Here is an 18,040-nt window from a genome sequence, read left to right as displayed (position 1 = left end):
GTGTTTACATTTCTTGAACTCTGGCTGACTGATTCATTCTCCTGGTGTTGCAAGAACTTTCCTTATGCATTAGAATTTATAAGTTTCATTTCTAAGAGACCCATGGTTCCTTCCAAGCCACAGTGAAGTGAACCTCATCGCAACACAATTCTGTTGGGCTGGATTTGTGCAGAGGATGGATCCGGGCCAAGCAGCTGTGGTGTGGCAAGACCAAGTGAGGTTAACAGGAGGCAGTGTGAGGTAGAGGGGAGAGTAGGAGACGCTAAGTCAGGAGGTCTGGGTTCAGGTTCTGGGCTTGTGCTCTTTCAAGATATGGCCTTGAGTCAGTCACGTAAAGTCACTCTCTGGGCCTCAGTTTCCCCAGCTGTCTTAAATAAGAAATGTTTTAAATCTGTGCAGAAGCCATTTTCAAACAAGATAGATGAGAACAGCTGAGAAACAACAGAAGAGGGGAGGTCAGCCCACAAGGAATGAGTAGAGGCTTTAGGTCAAAGAGGCAAAGATGCAGAATCACATATGGCCAGACTCTTAACAGAGCTACTTAGGAGTAGCAAGTATGTAAAGAACGTTTTGTTGGACCCTGGTCCCACACAAGAGACTAAAATCCTTGTCAGGGGAGCCATGCACTTAGCTAAATCTGTCCCTCAAATAAACATTCCTTTATAAACATTTAATTTACTTTCTTAGGGGAAAAAAAGGAAAACAAAATCAATCCTATCCCTTTGCAGCATGAGGTTTGAGTGAGGCAGTCTTGGACTCAAATCCTTACTCAAAACCTCATTAGTTGTACATCCTTGGGTGGGTTACTTTACCTTTCGAGCCTCAGCTTCCACACCTATAGAGAGTATGATAACACAACCATGGAGGAGAGTCGCGCAGATTACACGCCAACCACATATCGGTGCCTGCGTAGTGCCTGCTTCAGGGTGAGCGCCATGATTTCCATTAGTCCCCTCCCATCAGCCCCTTTTTGGCCTCTGCCTTTGTTTGCTTCATGTTTCACTTCTCCTGTTGCCCTTCCACAGCATGAGGGAAAAGGGAAGTCTCTGATCTCTCTGTCTGGAAGGTTGCAGAAGCATTTTCCTACCTCAGTGAAGTAGGATCATACAAAATTTATATTCAGCAGGATCAGCAGATTTTTTTCCATCAATATTTCCTTCTTAATTTCAGCTTTATCTGAATTTTAGTAGCACAAAGAATTTACTTTTGTTCTTTTAAAGAGCAACCAAAACAAGAAAAAAGAAATTTGAATACAAAGTCTCAACACTGTATTTAACGTGGCATTTAGACTGTGCCTGTAGAGGTTACATGTGTTATTTGGTGAGTAAATATGAATGCCACAGGCATGTGTGTGTTTCCAATCTTACACATATGAGCTAGGTGTGTACGGGTATGGTATATATAAAAATTCATGAGACCTAGGTCTGACAACCTTGACCCTTTTCTCTCTGATTTTCATCATAGCAAACACTGAATCCAGAACTGATCTTCACATGAATCTTAATGAAACCTCACCTTTGACCCAAAAGCCAGAGAAGCAGGTACAGTACTGACTCTGCATGAGCATGATACTGGACTTTGGGGTTGTTGTCCCTACTTGCTGTGTGACCTTGGGTGAGATTCTTCACCTCTCTGGGCCTCATTTGTCTCATCAATTAAATGAGACAAGTAGACTATAAAATCACAAATGTTCCTTAACTCATAGACTTGGAATGTCTTAACTCAACTTGGACTGTTTTGTCTGGCTCTTTGTGTGCGCAAATAAGCTGAATAGGCCTTTCCCTGACTTCTGCAAAGTCAAAAAGGGAACAAGGAAACACAGAAAGGCATCCTCCATCAAGGCAGTAGGCACTAAGACTTTGTGCCAATGGGCCCATTTTTCTACTCCAATTCTCATTCCTAATAGGGAGGAAAAAATTGCAATCAAGAAAAAAATGCAAGGATACTGTGAAGAAAGGGAAAAAATGCTTTATCTGAATAGATTAAGAATATCTATGGAAATATGTATGGAAATATGTTAATATAAATGTTTCAGACATTAAAAAAAAAAAGAATATCTATTAGTGGTTCAAGGACGTACGTTCGCAAATATTTATAAATTTGTTCCTTCAGTTGAAGTGTTGAGGCTGGCACTGTCTTCAGATTCACTCTAGAGAGACAACTCGGGGGAATTCCTAGAGCTTCGCGGGTCTCGGAGAAGCTGGGCCAGAAGCCCCACAGCCCAGGGCTCTCTCAGGTCTCCCCCTGCTGGGCGACAGCGGGGTGGCGGGACGGGGGTGGCACCGGCAAGGTCTCTGTTTCTCCCTTATCTCCAACTTCCTGACTTTCTCCTCTTCCCTCACACTCATTAAAAACACAGTAATAATAAAGGTAGCTTTGTTTTCCTGTGTGTGCCTAGCCGGTTCTGAGGAAGAACCTGAACTCTCCCTGTTAGGACCCTGGGCCTGGGTCAGGCCTCCCCTGCGCTCAAACACAGCCCAGTCGACCCTTACTGCTACTGAGGAACCACAGAACCAACATTTGCATGTTTTTGTTTTTTTTTTACGTGCCTGCTTTGTAGACACCCTTTATAAGGGATCTAGAAGGTTTTCTTTTTCAAGAGAGTCTGTGACTGAGGAAAATGTGATGTCGTTCGATAATTCCACAACTCCGAAGGCCTTGCAAAATACCTCGTATGCCCTAAACTCTCCAGATTCACACAGCCCCGTGGCTGTATTCCAGGAGACCTCATATCACCTGCAATAAATGAGTGGCTCAGTCCTGTCAAATCAAGTCCTAGACTGAATTATGAACCTTGCAGTCAGAGAGAGGAACAGCAGACTGAGGGTCTTCAGCTCTAATCCTGGCCTTCCCCTGCGCGGCCGTGGCAAACCAGCGCCCTCGGGGCATTGCCTGTGCCTCCCTCGTGAAAGGAGGGGGACTGTTCCCACCAGTTGGTTTATTCAAGTCGCAGTAGTCTTATTTCCTTTAGAAGTAGCCCCCAAAGCAAAGCCATCTGAGGAAAAGTCTAGGAAGCCCCACCAGCCCCCAAACACAGAGAAAGGGGGGGTGGGGTCGGGGAGGGGGAGGTGTCCCCCCTGCCTCCCCCTCCCCCTTACTACTTGAGGCTAATGGCTCTTCATTAGATTAATCACTGACTTCAGTTTTCCCTACTTCCTCAACCTACTCCGTGTAAATGACTAATTTCATGTTTACTATAAATCATCTGGAAGGATTTGGAAACAAATTTCTGCCCAGCAGATTTCAGTTACGTACCCTGATGGGCCACTGGCACACTCGGTGGATTCCTTCCACTGTCGCCCTCCCACTCTGAAGCAGGCCAGGACATCACACAAAATTGATCTTTATCAGCATCAGCAGTTTCTACTCTTCTTTCCTTTTCATTAATGCCCCCCCACCCCCCGACTCACCCCCTCCCTCCCTTCACTGGGGTCTGACCATATTAGGAGTTCGGTCACACAAAATACCTTTACTTTTTTATCAGTGTGCTAGCTGCGAGGGAAAAAAACCAAACCAAAACAAAAAACCCAAAGGTGGGATATGTTGGTATCACCATGCTTTAATGAGAAGTCACATACCTCGATTTGGAAACCCATTTCTGACGGGCGGGTGAGAGAGAAAGCCAGACAGCGCTTTGCAGACCTGACTGGGTTCCTGGATTTACCGGGTTCTGGAGGCCGCCTCTGGTGCCCCCTACTGGTTGGATTTTAAAACCTCCGCTGTGCGTCTCCGAAGCGGAGGTCGGCCCTGCGGACGTGAGCAGGGAGGAGGAGGAGGAGGAGGAGGGGGAGGGCTCCCGCCCACTCCACCCCCACCCCACCCCCCACCCCGCCCCGACACAGGATGGCAGATTGTGGGACTCGCTCCTGAGGCACCTCTTCCGCACCCGGCCGAGAATCAGGGCCTCGGCGGTAAATCCATAAATAGAAATGCGTAGCCACTGACATCAACAACTTCCTAGGAGTTGGAGGAGGGGGTTAGTTGGGGAAAGAGGGGGAAGAAACCTACGAGGGGAAATGTGGAGATGAAAAGAGAAATAAAAAAAGAAAAAGGAGACAAGCAGACATGTCTCAACTCCAAGCTCCCATTTCCTCTTTCAAATGAACTGCCTCCCCACTGTGAACAGAATCAAGTATTTATGAAGGCATTTTTTGCATATTAATAGCAGCATGTGGAACATTGCCAGTTCTGAACTCCTAAAGGTACGGTGCCCTTTTTTTAATGCAGGTCCTTCAAACTCCTCACAGAATTTGGTATTCTCCTTCACATATATTTTCTTTTCTGCCTTGTGGCTCCTCTTAAGGAGTTTCATTTGATTAAGGGAAATTAGTTCCTGGGATACAGTCAGAGACTGAGCACTGCTCTTAACCTCGGTGGCTGACATCAATCACTAGAGAAGCCTTTCCTTTTCCCCAGGCCTCTCTATGTAGATAGAGGTGAAAGGTTGGGTGAAGTGACCAGCACCTAAAAAGAGTATTAAAATTGTAAATGAAAATTCTAGCAGGAAGTGTTAACATATCTATCCTGAGCGGGGGAGGGGGGAGGTAAAACTTTAAAAAAAAAAGTAAGAAAAATAATTATAATTGCATTAACTACAGCAGCATTACTGTCTATACTTGGTAAAGATCCCATTCAATTTTAAAAGAAAAACATTGAAACCAGTTAGAAAAATAAGCAAAAGACATAAACAATTCACATCAAAAATAATAGTAATAGAAAACAAGTGTGGAAACAATATTCATCCTGAGTAGCAATTTAAATTCACATTGAGGCGAACTGGAGGTACCATTTTATATTTGACATGTGTGCCTCCTCTCACCTTTTTTTCATGGTAACACCCAGAACTGATGAGTTTTTGGTAAAACTGGTACACTTATATACTTCTGGTGGGTTGTAATTTGGTTCAATCCACTTGTAAAGCAAAATGGCAATATGACTGGCAAAACATGAAAAAATATTCATACCCATTGATTCAGTATTTCTGACTTCTGGGAATTTATCCTAAGGAAATAATTCAGCAGAAAAAAAGTGAGTGAAGATGTCCATTGCAGCAGTATCTATAATAGAGAAAAATTGGAAACAGCCAGAGAAATGACTAAATTGTGAGGGGTTTAATTCAGGCATTAAAAACTGATGCTTGTTCATCCTAGAAACTGTGATTTAATACAAAAGGTTTAACACATGGTTTCTCACCTTCAGCACCATTGCCGTTTTGAGCCAGATAGTCTTTGTTGTGGGGAGCTTTCCTGTGCATTGTATCAATAGGATGTTGAGCAGTGTCCCTAGCCTCTACCCACTAGACACCAGTAGCACAACCCCCCGATTGGTGACAGTCAAAAATGTCTCCAGTCCTTGCCAAACGTCCCCTGGAAGGCGAAAATCACACACACCCCAGCCCCAATCCCACATTGCAATCTACCGATTTCATTTTAAATGTAGAAATCAAAGTGATGTCAATTATGACTGCAACTATGTACAAAAAATACTGTGTCTATAAAGACTTGCAAATAATGCTTGCAAATAAGTGCAGTCATGCTCGTTTGAAATTATGACTATGTTGGGTTGAGTCTTTTGTTTTTATTTTGTCTTCCTGGTTTTTCATTGTTTTTCTTTTTTTTTTTTTTTCAAAATTCTCCCTGTAAGGAGGAAAAATGGATCATGAAGAGAGTTGGTTTTATTCAAGTCTAGCTTAAAATGATGAGGAGTCACAGTAAACAGCAAGTATACAGCAAGCGAAACAAGGGTCAACACCATAGTGCCATTATTTTTTAACTACTGATAGTGAAATTACTTAACATTAATTAGGTTTTTATTAGACTATTGGGTAAGACCATCAGAATGCTCCTCCTAAGGATCTCAACCCCTTTTCAGCATTTTATCCCTCTGATCCTAGACTTTGGTGGGGGTGGGAGGCAACAAATTCACCTGTTTTTCTGAAAAGTCTGGACCTCAAAGTATGAAACTCTCTAATCCATTCAGATCCATCTATGTAAGCTTGGGACAAGACGGGCCCTGAGCCCACTGGTTCATGGAGCTGTCAGGGCAGAGAGGTTGTCAGTAAAGGGTATCAAAGTAGAAGCTCACACTTCAATTAGATTCCCCGAGAATCATTGCGTCTCTTTGTTTAAAATAAGAAACCGTCTCACGGAGTTTTGACATTGTCAGTTTTCTCCCTTTGTTAGGGAAAGCAAACATCCTTTCTTACTTGCTTTATCTTGGGTTTTGTTTTTTTGCTTTGTGGGGATTAGAACGTTGGTAGTGTCCTAAAAATCCTGTTAAACAAAAATTATGTCCCCTTTTCCCATTTCACAAAGCCACGTCTCTTTCGACCTATACTGTCTCTTGAGTTCAGGTTTCATGAGTTTACAACAGTATAAATTCATATTTGATCTTATGTGTCCTAAATTTACCTCTTTTGGATTTCAAAGAGTAGCCTGTAATTATAGCGCACTAAGGATTTAGGTTGAATAAAGCTGTGTTTACCCCATCTGTTTCTTTGGTGGTTTCACAGATGGTGTTCATCTCCCTTTCAGCCTTCCTCTTTCAGGAGAAAAATAGAACACCTGTAGACACACTAAGTTTTTGTGCAAGGTACAAAGGTAGCCTTTTGTTTCAGTGTCCTTCTGAACCATATCTTGCCTTTTGTTGAACTTTTTAGCTGTTATCTAAGAGAGCAAGTTACTACTCTTTAAAGACAGACTTTTTTTTTCTTATTCTGCATTATTCACCCTAGCATCTCACATGTTTAGGACAGTTCTTGGCACATGGTAGCTCCTCAAAAAAAGAAAAATTGACAAATAAATCTCTTATTGACATTAAGGTCCATGTCCTGGATGGAAAAAAGCCTCCAAGTAGGATTTGGAGATTGCACTTCTTTTCTTTCCAGGGAAATGATACAGGAGTTCAGCTGCCATTTCTCTAACACCTCACACCATCTCAGAATACTTCCTGCTGTTGGTTGCCATGATCTGGTGTTTCAGTCTCTGAGAAGCTTTGGGTCTTGTGCAGATTGGATGCGTCACTAGGCATCCTTCTTGGAGATCTTTTTGGAGGCTGGGCCTAGCAGGGGTGCCTGGGAGAATTAACTATCTGCATCTCCTCACCTGGAGAAGTTCCCTTTCCTCCCCACCTTCTATCCTCCTGTTTCTCATTTCTAAAGGCATGGCACTGCATTTCCCCAGCTCCTTGCTCTTCCCCCCTCAGCCCGCCCCCTCCATCGCCCCGCCCACGGCTCTCCCTGGTTTTGTAAATAGCTTTGGTTGGGGAACTTGATTCAAAAGTTTTTTTGAAGATCTAAGCAAACTTCATCTTCTGGCTCAATCTTACCCACGGGATTACTTTGTCAAACCAAAAACTCCATTGACAATTTAAGGATAATTTACTGAGAGGGACTTGTTTTTAATTACAAAATCGAGACTTTTATGTGTTGAATTTTCACTGCAACTATTATTTATTCCAGTAAGTCTGTATTTATTGATCTGTTGGCTACTAGGTCCAACCAGACACATGATATGTGCCTGATTTTCTTTTTTATTTTTATTATGGAAAATTTCAAATACTTGCAAAAGTAGAGAGAATAGTATAATGAACCTCCATGTACCTATCATAAGCTTCAATAATTATCCCTCCATTATCAAGAGGGTCTTTTTAAATGGTCATAACAGCCAATGTTTTTGAGGTTTACTATGTGCAGGATTTAGAATTATCTCCCTTAATCCTTAAAACAGCCCTATGAGGTAGGTACAGTTATTGTCATTTACAGATGAGGAAACAGATGTCATGACAGACAGGGCCCCATTTAACATGCGACCTGCACTTGCCAAAAGGCCTACTGGTTTGGGAATCCCACAAAGTTGCTTTTAGATCCCACCTTCTTCCATACTGACTGTGTGGGTTCAGGCAGGTTATTTAACCTCTCTGAGGCTCAATTTCCTCCCCTACAAAGGACAATGATGTTTTCCTCATGGGGTCGTGACAATGATTAGATGAAACAACATATGGAAAAGGATTAGCACAATGTTGTCACTAGGCAATCCTGATAAATTACAACAGGAATTATTATTCTATTCCCTCGCCCTCTGCTTGAAAGCTATTATAAAACAGAACTCGGGGCTTGTATGCAATCTAAGGGTGCAGATGTAGAAAAGGAGAAGCTTGAATGGCAGGAATAACTTAAAGGGCTACGAGTCAATCTACCTACCGTTTCTCCCCTCCTCCACTCCACCCACCCTCAACCCCCAAGCCCAGACACCTCAAATATCCTCCATGCTGTCTGGAATTTTGTTTCACTACTTTATGTAATTCTACCTATTGCAGATTCCTTTGGGTTTCTCGTATCTCATTGTGGATTGTTTTTTAATTGTTCTCCTCCCTACCCCTAAGGGAGCACAGCTGAAGGCCGAGGGGAGGGGGAGGGGCGGGGGTGAATTTTGTAGTGGGGACGCCGTATCCAGCAGCGCCCCAACTCCCCCAGCACATGGCTGCCGAGGAACAGTGAGAGGTCAGTGGACAGGCGGGCAATGGAAGGGAAGGGGGCAGAAAAGAAAAGAAAAGGGTATCTTTCTTTCTCTTCTTCCAGCCCTCTGCTATTCCAGCATTACCAGGACTAGTTCAGCTCCTTTAGCCCAGCTAAATTATGGGTTAGATAAGTTTTTATGGGCCCATGTGGGAATCAAAGCACCACAGGTAACATTTCTTTTTCTAGTGAAAATTTTATCTTTTTACAATGAAATCAGTTTGCAAGTTGAGATTCCCTGTCTCTCAGTTGTCAGATTAGAAAAGTCACACCAGAGCCAACATAACAAGGAAGTCACACAGTTTGGGGTTAAAGTTTGGGGTTAGAAGGAGCTGGGGGCTTGTTCAGATTTCCCACCCTGCACCCCACCACCTCCCATCTCCCCATCTAAGTCTAAAATAGGATGTGTCATCTCTCAAATACAGGCAGACTTCCCGCCTGAGTGTAGCCAGACACACACCCCCTCACAGAAAAAAGCTCACTTCTATCTCCCCTGGGGCAGAAGAGGTCACTATTCTGGCTTAAATCTTTTCTCCTCCAGCTCCTGCTAAGCCAGATAAACAATGATTCTGTTGTGTCAACAAAGCACTTAATTAAACTGAGGACAATGTCAGTTAGAACAATGTCAATTAGATAAGATTTACTTCCAGATAGTTGAAGCCTTGGAATTAAAGTCTCCTGGGTTTCATTATTCAAAAGGTCCTTGAGGAAAACACTGAGGTAGAGAAACTGAGGCACAGAAAGCTTAACGAGTTGACAAAAGTCACCACATGAGTCTCTCATAGAAGTTAAGACTAGAGATTTCTGTGTTTCTCTTCCTGGTCCACTGTTTGCTGGCTCTTGGGCTAATTTGTAAATGCTTAGGAGGATGTAAAAATCTCCTTCCATAGAGTTGGGGATGAAGTGGATGAAGACTAAAATTCCTGACAGGAGGGGAACAAGAAAGCTCTTCTCTGGTTTCCAACAAAACTGTGCCTCCACCTTGCCTCCTTGTGGAGCCCTCCTAAAACTGTCCACTCGGCCCATTTCACCAGCACCAAATTGCCTTGAGAACATAAAAAGTGGGCCAGGATGTCAGGTGGCCAAGATGAGCAGGATGAACGCAGGAGACGGGCACATGGACCGCTGGGCAGACTTGCGGTGGATGGAACCACGCTGTGCTTTGGGGTCCCGTCTGCTCCTCAGAAAGAGGCCGTGCAGGCAGACCAGTTGTTGAATTGAGACGCTCATGTTCCCTCTGGCCTTCTGAAGACTAAAGTTCTCCTGCTTCTCCAGGCCAGGGAAACCTAAACAGAGAGAAGGTCTCAGAGCGGGACTGGGGGTGGCCAGGTGGCTGGCCTTGCACAGGCTGGGTCCCCTCCATGTCAGCCTGAGCTGAGAGTGTGTACAGAGCCCCTGGCCCACTCAGATCCCTCCCCAGGAAGCCCAGTCGCAGGGAGTCCAGCAGAGTTCCATGCCCCACTCAGCCCCACCTACGTCCCCATTCCTACTGCCCACTTTTAGTTCCACAGGCTGCCAAGAGCAAGAAATAACAGGGCCTGGGAAGGCCAAGCGCAGGGGAACTTGCCAGACCCCTGAGCTCCTAGCTCCAGGCAGGAGTGACCTTCTCCAGGATTTGGTCCCCACCCTCGGTGACTTCTCCATCCCCACCGGGATTCAGAGCCACCCGGACCCTCACCTTCCGGGAAAGTGGAAGGACAGACTCTCAGCCAAGGAGGGAGGCCCGGTGGTCCAAAGACGTGTCTGACTCTTTTCCTTTTGTTTGCTCACAGGAGGGGACAAATGCCCTGTGTGCACAGAGGTTTGATGTGACAACTTGATGGACCACATAAGGGTTTCAGCAAAGGCCTCCCGACCCCACTCTCCATGCATTAAGATAATGGTGGGGTGTGTAGCGTATTTCAGGTCTTGGCTACAGAGGCCCTCCTTCCTTCTGTTTTCCTCCTCCAGCTCAGCTTGCCCACAAGTTCCCAGAGACTCTTGGCAGCTTGCTCTCAGGCAGAATGAAGCTGTGAGCTGTGTGGGAGACAGTTAGACAGCGAGAGTGTTGCAGCCTCCTTAATGAGGGACCATAGCTCTTCTTGGAACCACGAAGCCGCAGCTACCGGGATGGGGAACCCCAATTAGAAAGGAGTGGGAGAAGTAAAGAGCTGCCTGCGACAGATCCGTGTCTGTGGTGGCTCTGTGGGACCCGTAGGTGGAGATCTAGCTGGTTGGGTTTAGAATCTCCTTTCCTTCTTAAGGTAAGACGTTCCAGTGACTGCAGAGCCAACCCATGCTGGTGACCCTTCAAAATACACAACTTGAAAGGCGGAGGAAAAATTATTGGAGAGAGGGTTTCTCCTTGAGTTTGTAGCTCAGATAGTATAATCCAAGAATAAGAAAGGAAATGATATGTATTTTGTTTAATGGACATCCTCTGTTAGTTTTACTACATTATATATGTGTGCAAATGGATATTAGTAAACAGCCGGTAGCTCTCTTTTGTTCTGGCTTTCAAGTGAATCACATTATGTTTACAGCAAGATAGTAAACTTGGATTTTCCATGGCTCAGTCTGTCGGAGCATAAGATTAGCTCTTGAATTCATTAACAGTCATCGCCTTTTAAATGTCAGATAACTTTTTAAATGCCAAGCACTTACACAACGGCTTCTGTGCAATTCAAATCAGATTTACCAAATTAACTCATTAATCTTTATTGTTTCATTTCCTGAAGAGAAAGGCTTCCAGGTGTTTTTAGCAGAACATAATAATATTTAAGTATTTACAATACAATATAGGTGAAGGAATGGGTTTTGATTTTCTGCTAAGCATTTCACCCTTCCATCAGTTTTGTAATCATTCCCATTGAAGCGTACACAGAAAAAAACGAAAAAGCTTCAGACATCTCCACTTTCTTCTACTTGCCCTGTTTTCCTTCCCTTTCTTTGTGTTTTCTTCTCCCCTCTACTCCCTGAGGCCTTAACTCCCTTTTACTATTTATTCTGCCATCTTAAAGAGCTACAAGCGTCGATTATGATGGCTCTACCACCCAGAAAACAGAGGGGTGCCTCACAGGGTCCGGGATGGAGTCAGAAGACTGGGGCAGAACAGGTCTAGATATCAGGAATTCTACTTTCCTTTTCAAAGAACCCCTCCGAATAATCAGATACAGGCTATGCTGACTGCTAAAGATAGATCCTTCCAGGACTGGCTCTTTCTTGTCACCCAGCTCTCTGCTCAAATGTCACTTCCCTAGAGAGGTCTTCCCTGATCACCCAAAGGCAAACCCCATCCCTCCCCCCACCAAACTCCATCCTATCACCATTTCATTGTCTTCATAGATTTATCACCATCTAAAATCATTCTGCTTATTCATGTGTTTGTATGACACACACAGTAGCAACTCAATAAATATCAGTTAAATGAATAAAGTGAAATGAAAAACCACCCCAATGCATAGCTTTCTTTCCTGCTTTCAAATTTCTTTCTCTCCTCTTACCACTACCTCCCAGAAACCTCTTTAAGTATTTAATCTTCTTTCCTCCCATCTCCCAAACCCCCTTTCACTATCATTTGTTTGTTAGAATACTTGATCATAATAAGCAAAAACAGTACTGCACATTCCAATGACTATAGAGCCTTCACTGGAAACATTCCATCAAACCAGAATTGATGGCCCCTAAACGTTAGGGAGATGAGCCATATAGTCAAGAGAATTGTTTTATCAAACGATTTATAGGTCAAGTGATTTGGAGAGACTTTTCTCAAAGCCTCTCAACTCCCCACTCTTTAATCTGAGCCCCACATAAGGAGTTAAAGTAATTCCAGCCATTGGAACTAGTCTTGGCTGTGCCTTTTGTCCTCCAACCTAACACAGAATCTTCTCTTAGAGATAATAGAGAAATTTCCCTCAAATCAGTATTGTCTGATTTCTATTACTCAACCCAGTGATTCATGCATGGTTTCGGAAGCTAGAAAGCTTGAAATACTTTGTCTGATTCTTGTTTGAACCAAACGCTTTCATTTGATCTAGAAACAGGGAGGGGAGGTCTCACTCCGAGAAGCGAATCAGATACATAGCTGAGATGACAAAAAATTGGATATGTATTTGTCCAGAAGAATCTTTATCTCTAGCCACATTTCAAAACAAAGGAAAAGGGTGTGGGTGTTCATCAGAATGATGGCTGCGTGTGGGGACCCACGAACTGTTCATTCATCATTAACACTTAAAAGTAATATAAATGTGATGGGAAGGAGAGTTATGCCCAGAGAGACAGCCATCCGTGAGTTAGTCTCCTAGAAAATATGGAAATGATCAAATCCACACCCAGGGTGATCTCATGGCACACTAATGTATGTGACCCCAGGAAATCAGCCCTGAAAAATAACAAGTAACTTTCCTCTTTCGGAATGAGGAGCCAGTGCTACGCAGAGGGCAGGCCTCTGGAGGTCGGCACATGCTTCCTGGAAGGCTGTCTTTCTTGCCCTCCTTATTTTTTTTTTTAATTTTTTTTCTATTTCTTTTTTTTTTCTTTTATTAGTTAGTTAGTTAGTTAGTTAGTTAGTTAGTTAGTTAGTTAGTTATTTGGCTGTGCCGGGTCTTAGTTGCGGCACACGGGATCTTCCTTGCCGCGTGCGGAATCTTGCCCTCCCTATTTTAACTAAGTTGGGCCATAACATGCTGCTTGCCAGTAATGTTATCATTCCTCTTGTTCTGAAAGTATGTATCAAGTGTGTATTCATTTCCAGACTCTGTGCCGGGCACTGCAGCCACTTGGAAACAGGATAGTAGTGGTTCCTGCCCTCATGGAGCTTACAGTCTAGTGCGGAGGAGAGGTGGCTGTACAAGCATGAGCGTCACTCTGGGCAATGGTGGGAAGGGCTCAGTTCTCTGGGTTGTCATGCGAAGCACAGGTGAGCCAGACCTGAAGGATGCAGAGGAGTTAGAAGGGAGGGGTGCGTTTCCCGGGGAGGGAAGGGCACGCGGGCAGCCTTGCTCCAGGAACTGAAGCAAGGGTCAGTGTTGATGGCAGCCCTCTGAACTTGCTATTCCCACAGTGAGGTCAAAACTTCCTGCAGAGAGCCCCACAGAAACTTCCCTCGCCTTCTTGCGGGCTTTGCGCTAACACTGCTCTCTTGCCAGGGCAGGTGGGAAGAGGGACCCTTGACTGTGTAAAATTGCCACCTCCACCCACCCTTGCCAGCTACTCCTCACTCCCCTCTCTGCTTTGTTTTTCTCTACATCACGAATCACCTTCAGCCATTACTTATGTTCCACCCGTTCGCTTATTATCTCTTCCCCCTCAGTGGGATGTATGTGCAGTCTTCCTGAGAGTGAAGACTTCTGTCTGCTTCTTACACTGCCATATCCTCTCTCCTGGGCATAGAACAAGCTTTCAATAAATATTTGTTGAATGACGGAATGAGATAGGAAAGATAGTCCAGGGCCAGGCAGGAAGGGTCTTATAAGCCTTTAGAGCAGGTTGGCCTTCATCCTGAGGGTAAGGACCTTTGAAGAATGATGTGGTCCACTTTGCATCCAGAAAGATCACCTAGGTTGCAGTATGGGGCATGGGCTGGAAAGCAAGTTCAGATTATACTTTGTCATGCTCTGAGGCATGACACCATTTGCATGTTGTGGCGACAGGAGATGGGAGAGCTCCCAGGGCCTCCCAGACTCCTCCAACGGCCCATTCTTCCTTCCCTCTCTGCTAGATTTGTTCAAATCACTCTTTCTAACACATCAAATACATTTTAAATTTGGAAATAAACTGGAATCTTGATATAACTTTGTTTGCTGCAAGGCAGGTTTGATAACTGTTCATGGAAGCTGTAGATGTATCAAAAAAGACCTCATTAAAAAAGGAGTTTTAGGCAGTCCATGATTTCAGCTCTACTGTTTAACAGCTGTATGGCTTTGGGCAAGTGACTTAACCTCCCAGAGCCTCCAGTTCCTCATCTGCAAAATGGGAATAACAATACGTGCCTCACAGGGTTGTTGTGAGGATTAAATAAAATGAGTACTACGCTCAAACATAATAAGGTCCCTTTTCCCACTTTCCCATTACGCCGACCCCAGGTAGGAATTATTAACCAAACTCGGGTTATTCTCTATACATATGGATCCCCTGTGTCTTCCATGGTAAAAATAGGTGTTACAATTAGTGTTCCAACGATGAAGAGTTGCTTTCTATAAATATTTGGGGATTCGGACTAGCTCTTGTCACACTGTGTATCATTCCTGTGAAAGTTGGGCTTTCTGCTTCTCTTCACAGGGAGTCCAGCAGTCCTTGGAGGCAGCAGCTCAGAAGACAGGAGAGCCTCAAAGTTGTATAAATAAAGGGCTGATATGTTCAAACAGAAAAGAATTTTACACGCGTAAGCTGCACATCGACATGACGCCGTTCCTGAAGGTGATCTCACACTGAGAAGACTAGGGGTTTTATAGACACACACACACAGGAATTCCAGTTAATGCACTTCTGCATGGTACAAAAACAGCTTCAGAAGTCCCTCAGAGATCTTGCTTTATCAGAAGGGACAGAAAATAGGCAGTTTGTAGCAGATGAAGAGAGAACAAATTAGGACAGTAATCGCAGGCAGCCATCGGGGACAAATCAGTTGGGTGTCTGGTTCGGTTGGGGGAGGACAGGGAACAGAGAGGAGAAAGGATAACCTTGAACCACTCATAAAACAGGCAAATATAATTCATTTTATCTTGACAGTAGCTAAAATAATTGTTACTGTTTTACCACCGTCACTTGGTAGAGCTGATATTCCTACTACAAGGAAGACTAATTCTTGAGTTAACCATTTAGAAGGCAACTGCCAATCCTCTTCTGGATGTCTGACCCTGTTTTCTGCTCTCTAGGAGTTCATTACTCTCCCAAGCTCAGCTTTGTATCGAGCTTAGGGTACTGAGAGTTCCTGTGGTAGGGATGGCATTTGTCCATCTTTGCAGTATGCCTTCCTGCCCCAGCATCTAACAGCGCCTGGCACATGGAAGACGCTTCCTAAATGATCCATAAATTGACCCCTTTTCATCCCATAGCCCTCTGGCTTAAAACCTTCTTCCTCCCCATTCTTTGCCCCCTCGGAGGTGAATGAACAGGAAATAAATGACCTTGGAATATATGAAACTGATCAGGAACAAAGCGAGTCTTGGCATGGAAGGATCTCAGATCCTTCATCCTACCCTCGAGGACAACATCCCAGGCCCTTGATAAGAAGTGACTAAGAAAGACAGAAACAGAGGAGAAGGAACCAAATACTCATGGGGTTCTTGGTGGTGGCACTATCCAGTGCTATCGACTGGCAGGGACTTCCAAAGTCGTGAGGGTCACCCTCCTAAACTCACTGATCCAAAGTTCTTAGGTTACATCTTCTTTGGACAACCCCAATCCCAGCTCTGCAAAGTGGGGCTTTGATTAAGAGTCATGTCTTTGCCCCAAATCTGTCTCTCTCCATGGCTGGGCTCTGCTTTCCTGTTTCCTCTTAGATAGGCTCTTTCCCCATGGTTGCAAGATAGCCATGAGCTTCTGTTTTCTAAATCATTGGCCCAGCTTGGGTCACATGCCCATATGCAAATGAATCACCATGGCCAGGGGAATGGAATACTCTGATTTTCCCAGCCTGGAGCCACAGGAACTCATAGGAGGGAGGGGAGGAGTGTCTCAAAAAGGAAAAAAAGAAAACCTAAAAGTTGAATAAGAGAATGATTCTGGGGAGCAAAACAAAAGATTTTTGCTACAAGTATTCAAAATAATTACCTTGATTCATTACTCATTGTATTAGCTTGCTAGGGTCACCACAACAATGTACCACAGACTGGATGGCTTAAACCACAGAAATTTATTTTCTCACAATTCTGGAGGCTAGAAGTCCAAGCTCAAGGTGTCAGCAGAGTTGAATTCTTCCGAGGCCTTTCTCATTGCTTGTGTCAATAGATAGCCATCTTCTCTATGTGTCTTCACATGGTCCTCCCTCTACATGCAGTCTGTGTCCTAATCTCCTCTTCTTATAAGGACACCAGTCATATTGGACTACAGCCCACCCTAACGACCTCATTTTACCTCTTTAAAGATCCTGTCTCCAAACACGGTCACATTCTGGGGTACTGAGGGTGGACTTCAACATATGAATTTTGGAGGAACACAGTTCATCCCAAAACACTTATATTAATGAAACTATCCTTTTCATTTACTTAGCAACAGTTTAGTGCTTCCCTCAGGACTTGAAGAATTATGATGAGATATCATCATTACCACTATTCACTCATTCAACCCATAATGAGCATCTACCACATAACATGTGTCTGGGCATTTGAGATACAACAGCAAACAAAACAGATAAATCCTTGTCCTGCTCCAGGCAACATATATAGTAAATTGATAATTGCTATGGAAATAAGATAAGAACATATTTATGGAGCCTCTAGAAGCTGCAAGTGAGGAATTTTACAATAATTTTTTGTGTATTTAGTGTCCACAATGCTTTTGTATTACACTTTTTCGTCCAGCAATTTTGGCATCCTTTTCCTTATAGAAGGAAAGTCACTGTTTTCCCTAAGGCCCGCTTTCCAGTTCACCCTTTTCAAGACTCACAGAAATTGTAACTTAGCCTGCTTCTACATGAGACTCACGGGGACACGGTAGACTTTCTGACTCCCAACCAGTCCTTGCCCCAAAGACTATATCTTTTCTTGCAAATGTTCAGTGTTAACAGCTCCCCCTAGATAGACCTTCTCCTTGTTGACGCGGTAGCTCCCAGATTCTTAGGGAGTGCCTTGTAGAAAGACACAAATCTCAGGATTGTACAGCAAAGGATGGAGAGTTCAAATCAAGAAAGGCATACAGGCTGTCCAATTCAGTCTACACATTTCATTTGTGCATATCCTGCCTAGTCACAGGACATTTCATTCATTTTTGCCTGGTGCATGTTGGAAGCAGTACACATTTCAGGGGATGAGGGTAAGAAATAAAAATATTGAGGCAGAAAAGGAAAATGGAAAGAGATGTAAATAATCACAATTGCTAACATAAATGAACACTTACTCCGTGCCAGGCTTTGTTCTAAGTTTTACATGCAAGAACTCATTTAACTCAAAAAACTAATCTAAGAAGTAGGTAGCGTTATCCCATTTTACAGATGAGAAAATTAAGGTCTGAAGTAACTTCAGAGAGCTGAAGTAACTTCTCAAATGACATACCGTTGGAATATGGCAGAAACAAGATTCAAAGGCAGGCAGCCCTGCTCCGGATCCCATGTTTTCAACCCTGCAGACCCCAACTGAGTTCTATCCAATCAAAAGCACTGCCTACCACATTAGCTAAGCATCCAGCACAGCTCCTTCTAGAAAATTCCATCCCTGTGCACTCATCCAGTCTGCTGCAGGAATATTTTCTGACTCTCCAGGACTCTGCCCTTCCCCTCACTCCCACCTGCATTCTGTGGACCCAACATAAAGCTTTCTCTCCCAATGATCATCCACTTTCCTTCAGACAACATATATTAAGCATTCATGGTATATCAGACACTGTGCT

General features: G+C 43.9%; 1 protein-coding gene across 3 annotated transcripts in view; it reads left to right on the top strand.

Annotated features, from left to right (window-relative positions):
- Nucleotides 1-18,040, top strand: part of KIAA2012 — a 119,419-nt gene that overhangs the window by 61,001 nt on the left and 40,378 nt on the right. For all 3 annotated transcript variants that reach the window (XM_082397045.1, XM_082397044.1, XM_082397043.1), the window contains 2 exons: nucleotides 1,465-1,541; nucleotides 14,774-14,911. In XM_082397045.1, coding sequence (XP_082253171.1) covers nucleotides 1,465-1,541; nucleotides 14,774-14,911 — 215 coding nt within the window. The remainder of the gene's footprint in view (nucleotides 1-1,464; nucleotides 1,542-14,773; nucleotides 14,912-18,040) is intronic.

This window comes from Balaenoptera borealis, assembly GCF_965194805.1.
Source record: "Balaenoptera borealis genome assembly, chromosome: 6".
Classification (NCBI taxonomy): Eukaryota; Metazoa; Chordata; class Mammalia; order Artiodactyla; family Balaenopteridae; genus Balaenoptera; species Balaenoptera borealis.
This window is presented reverse-complemented; position numbering and strand designations above follow the sequence as displayed.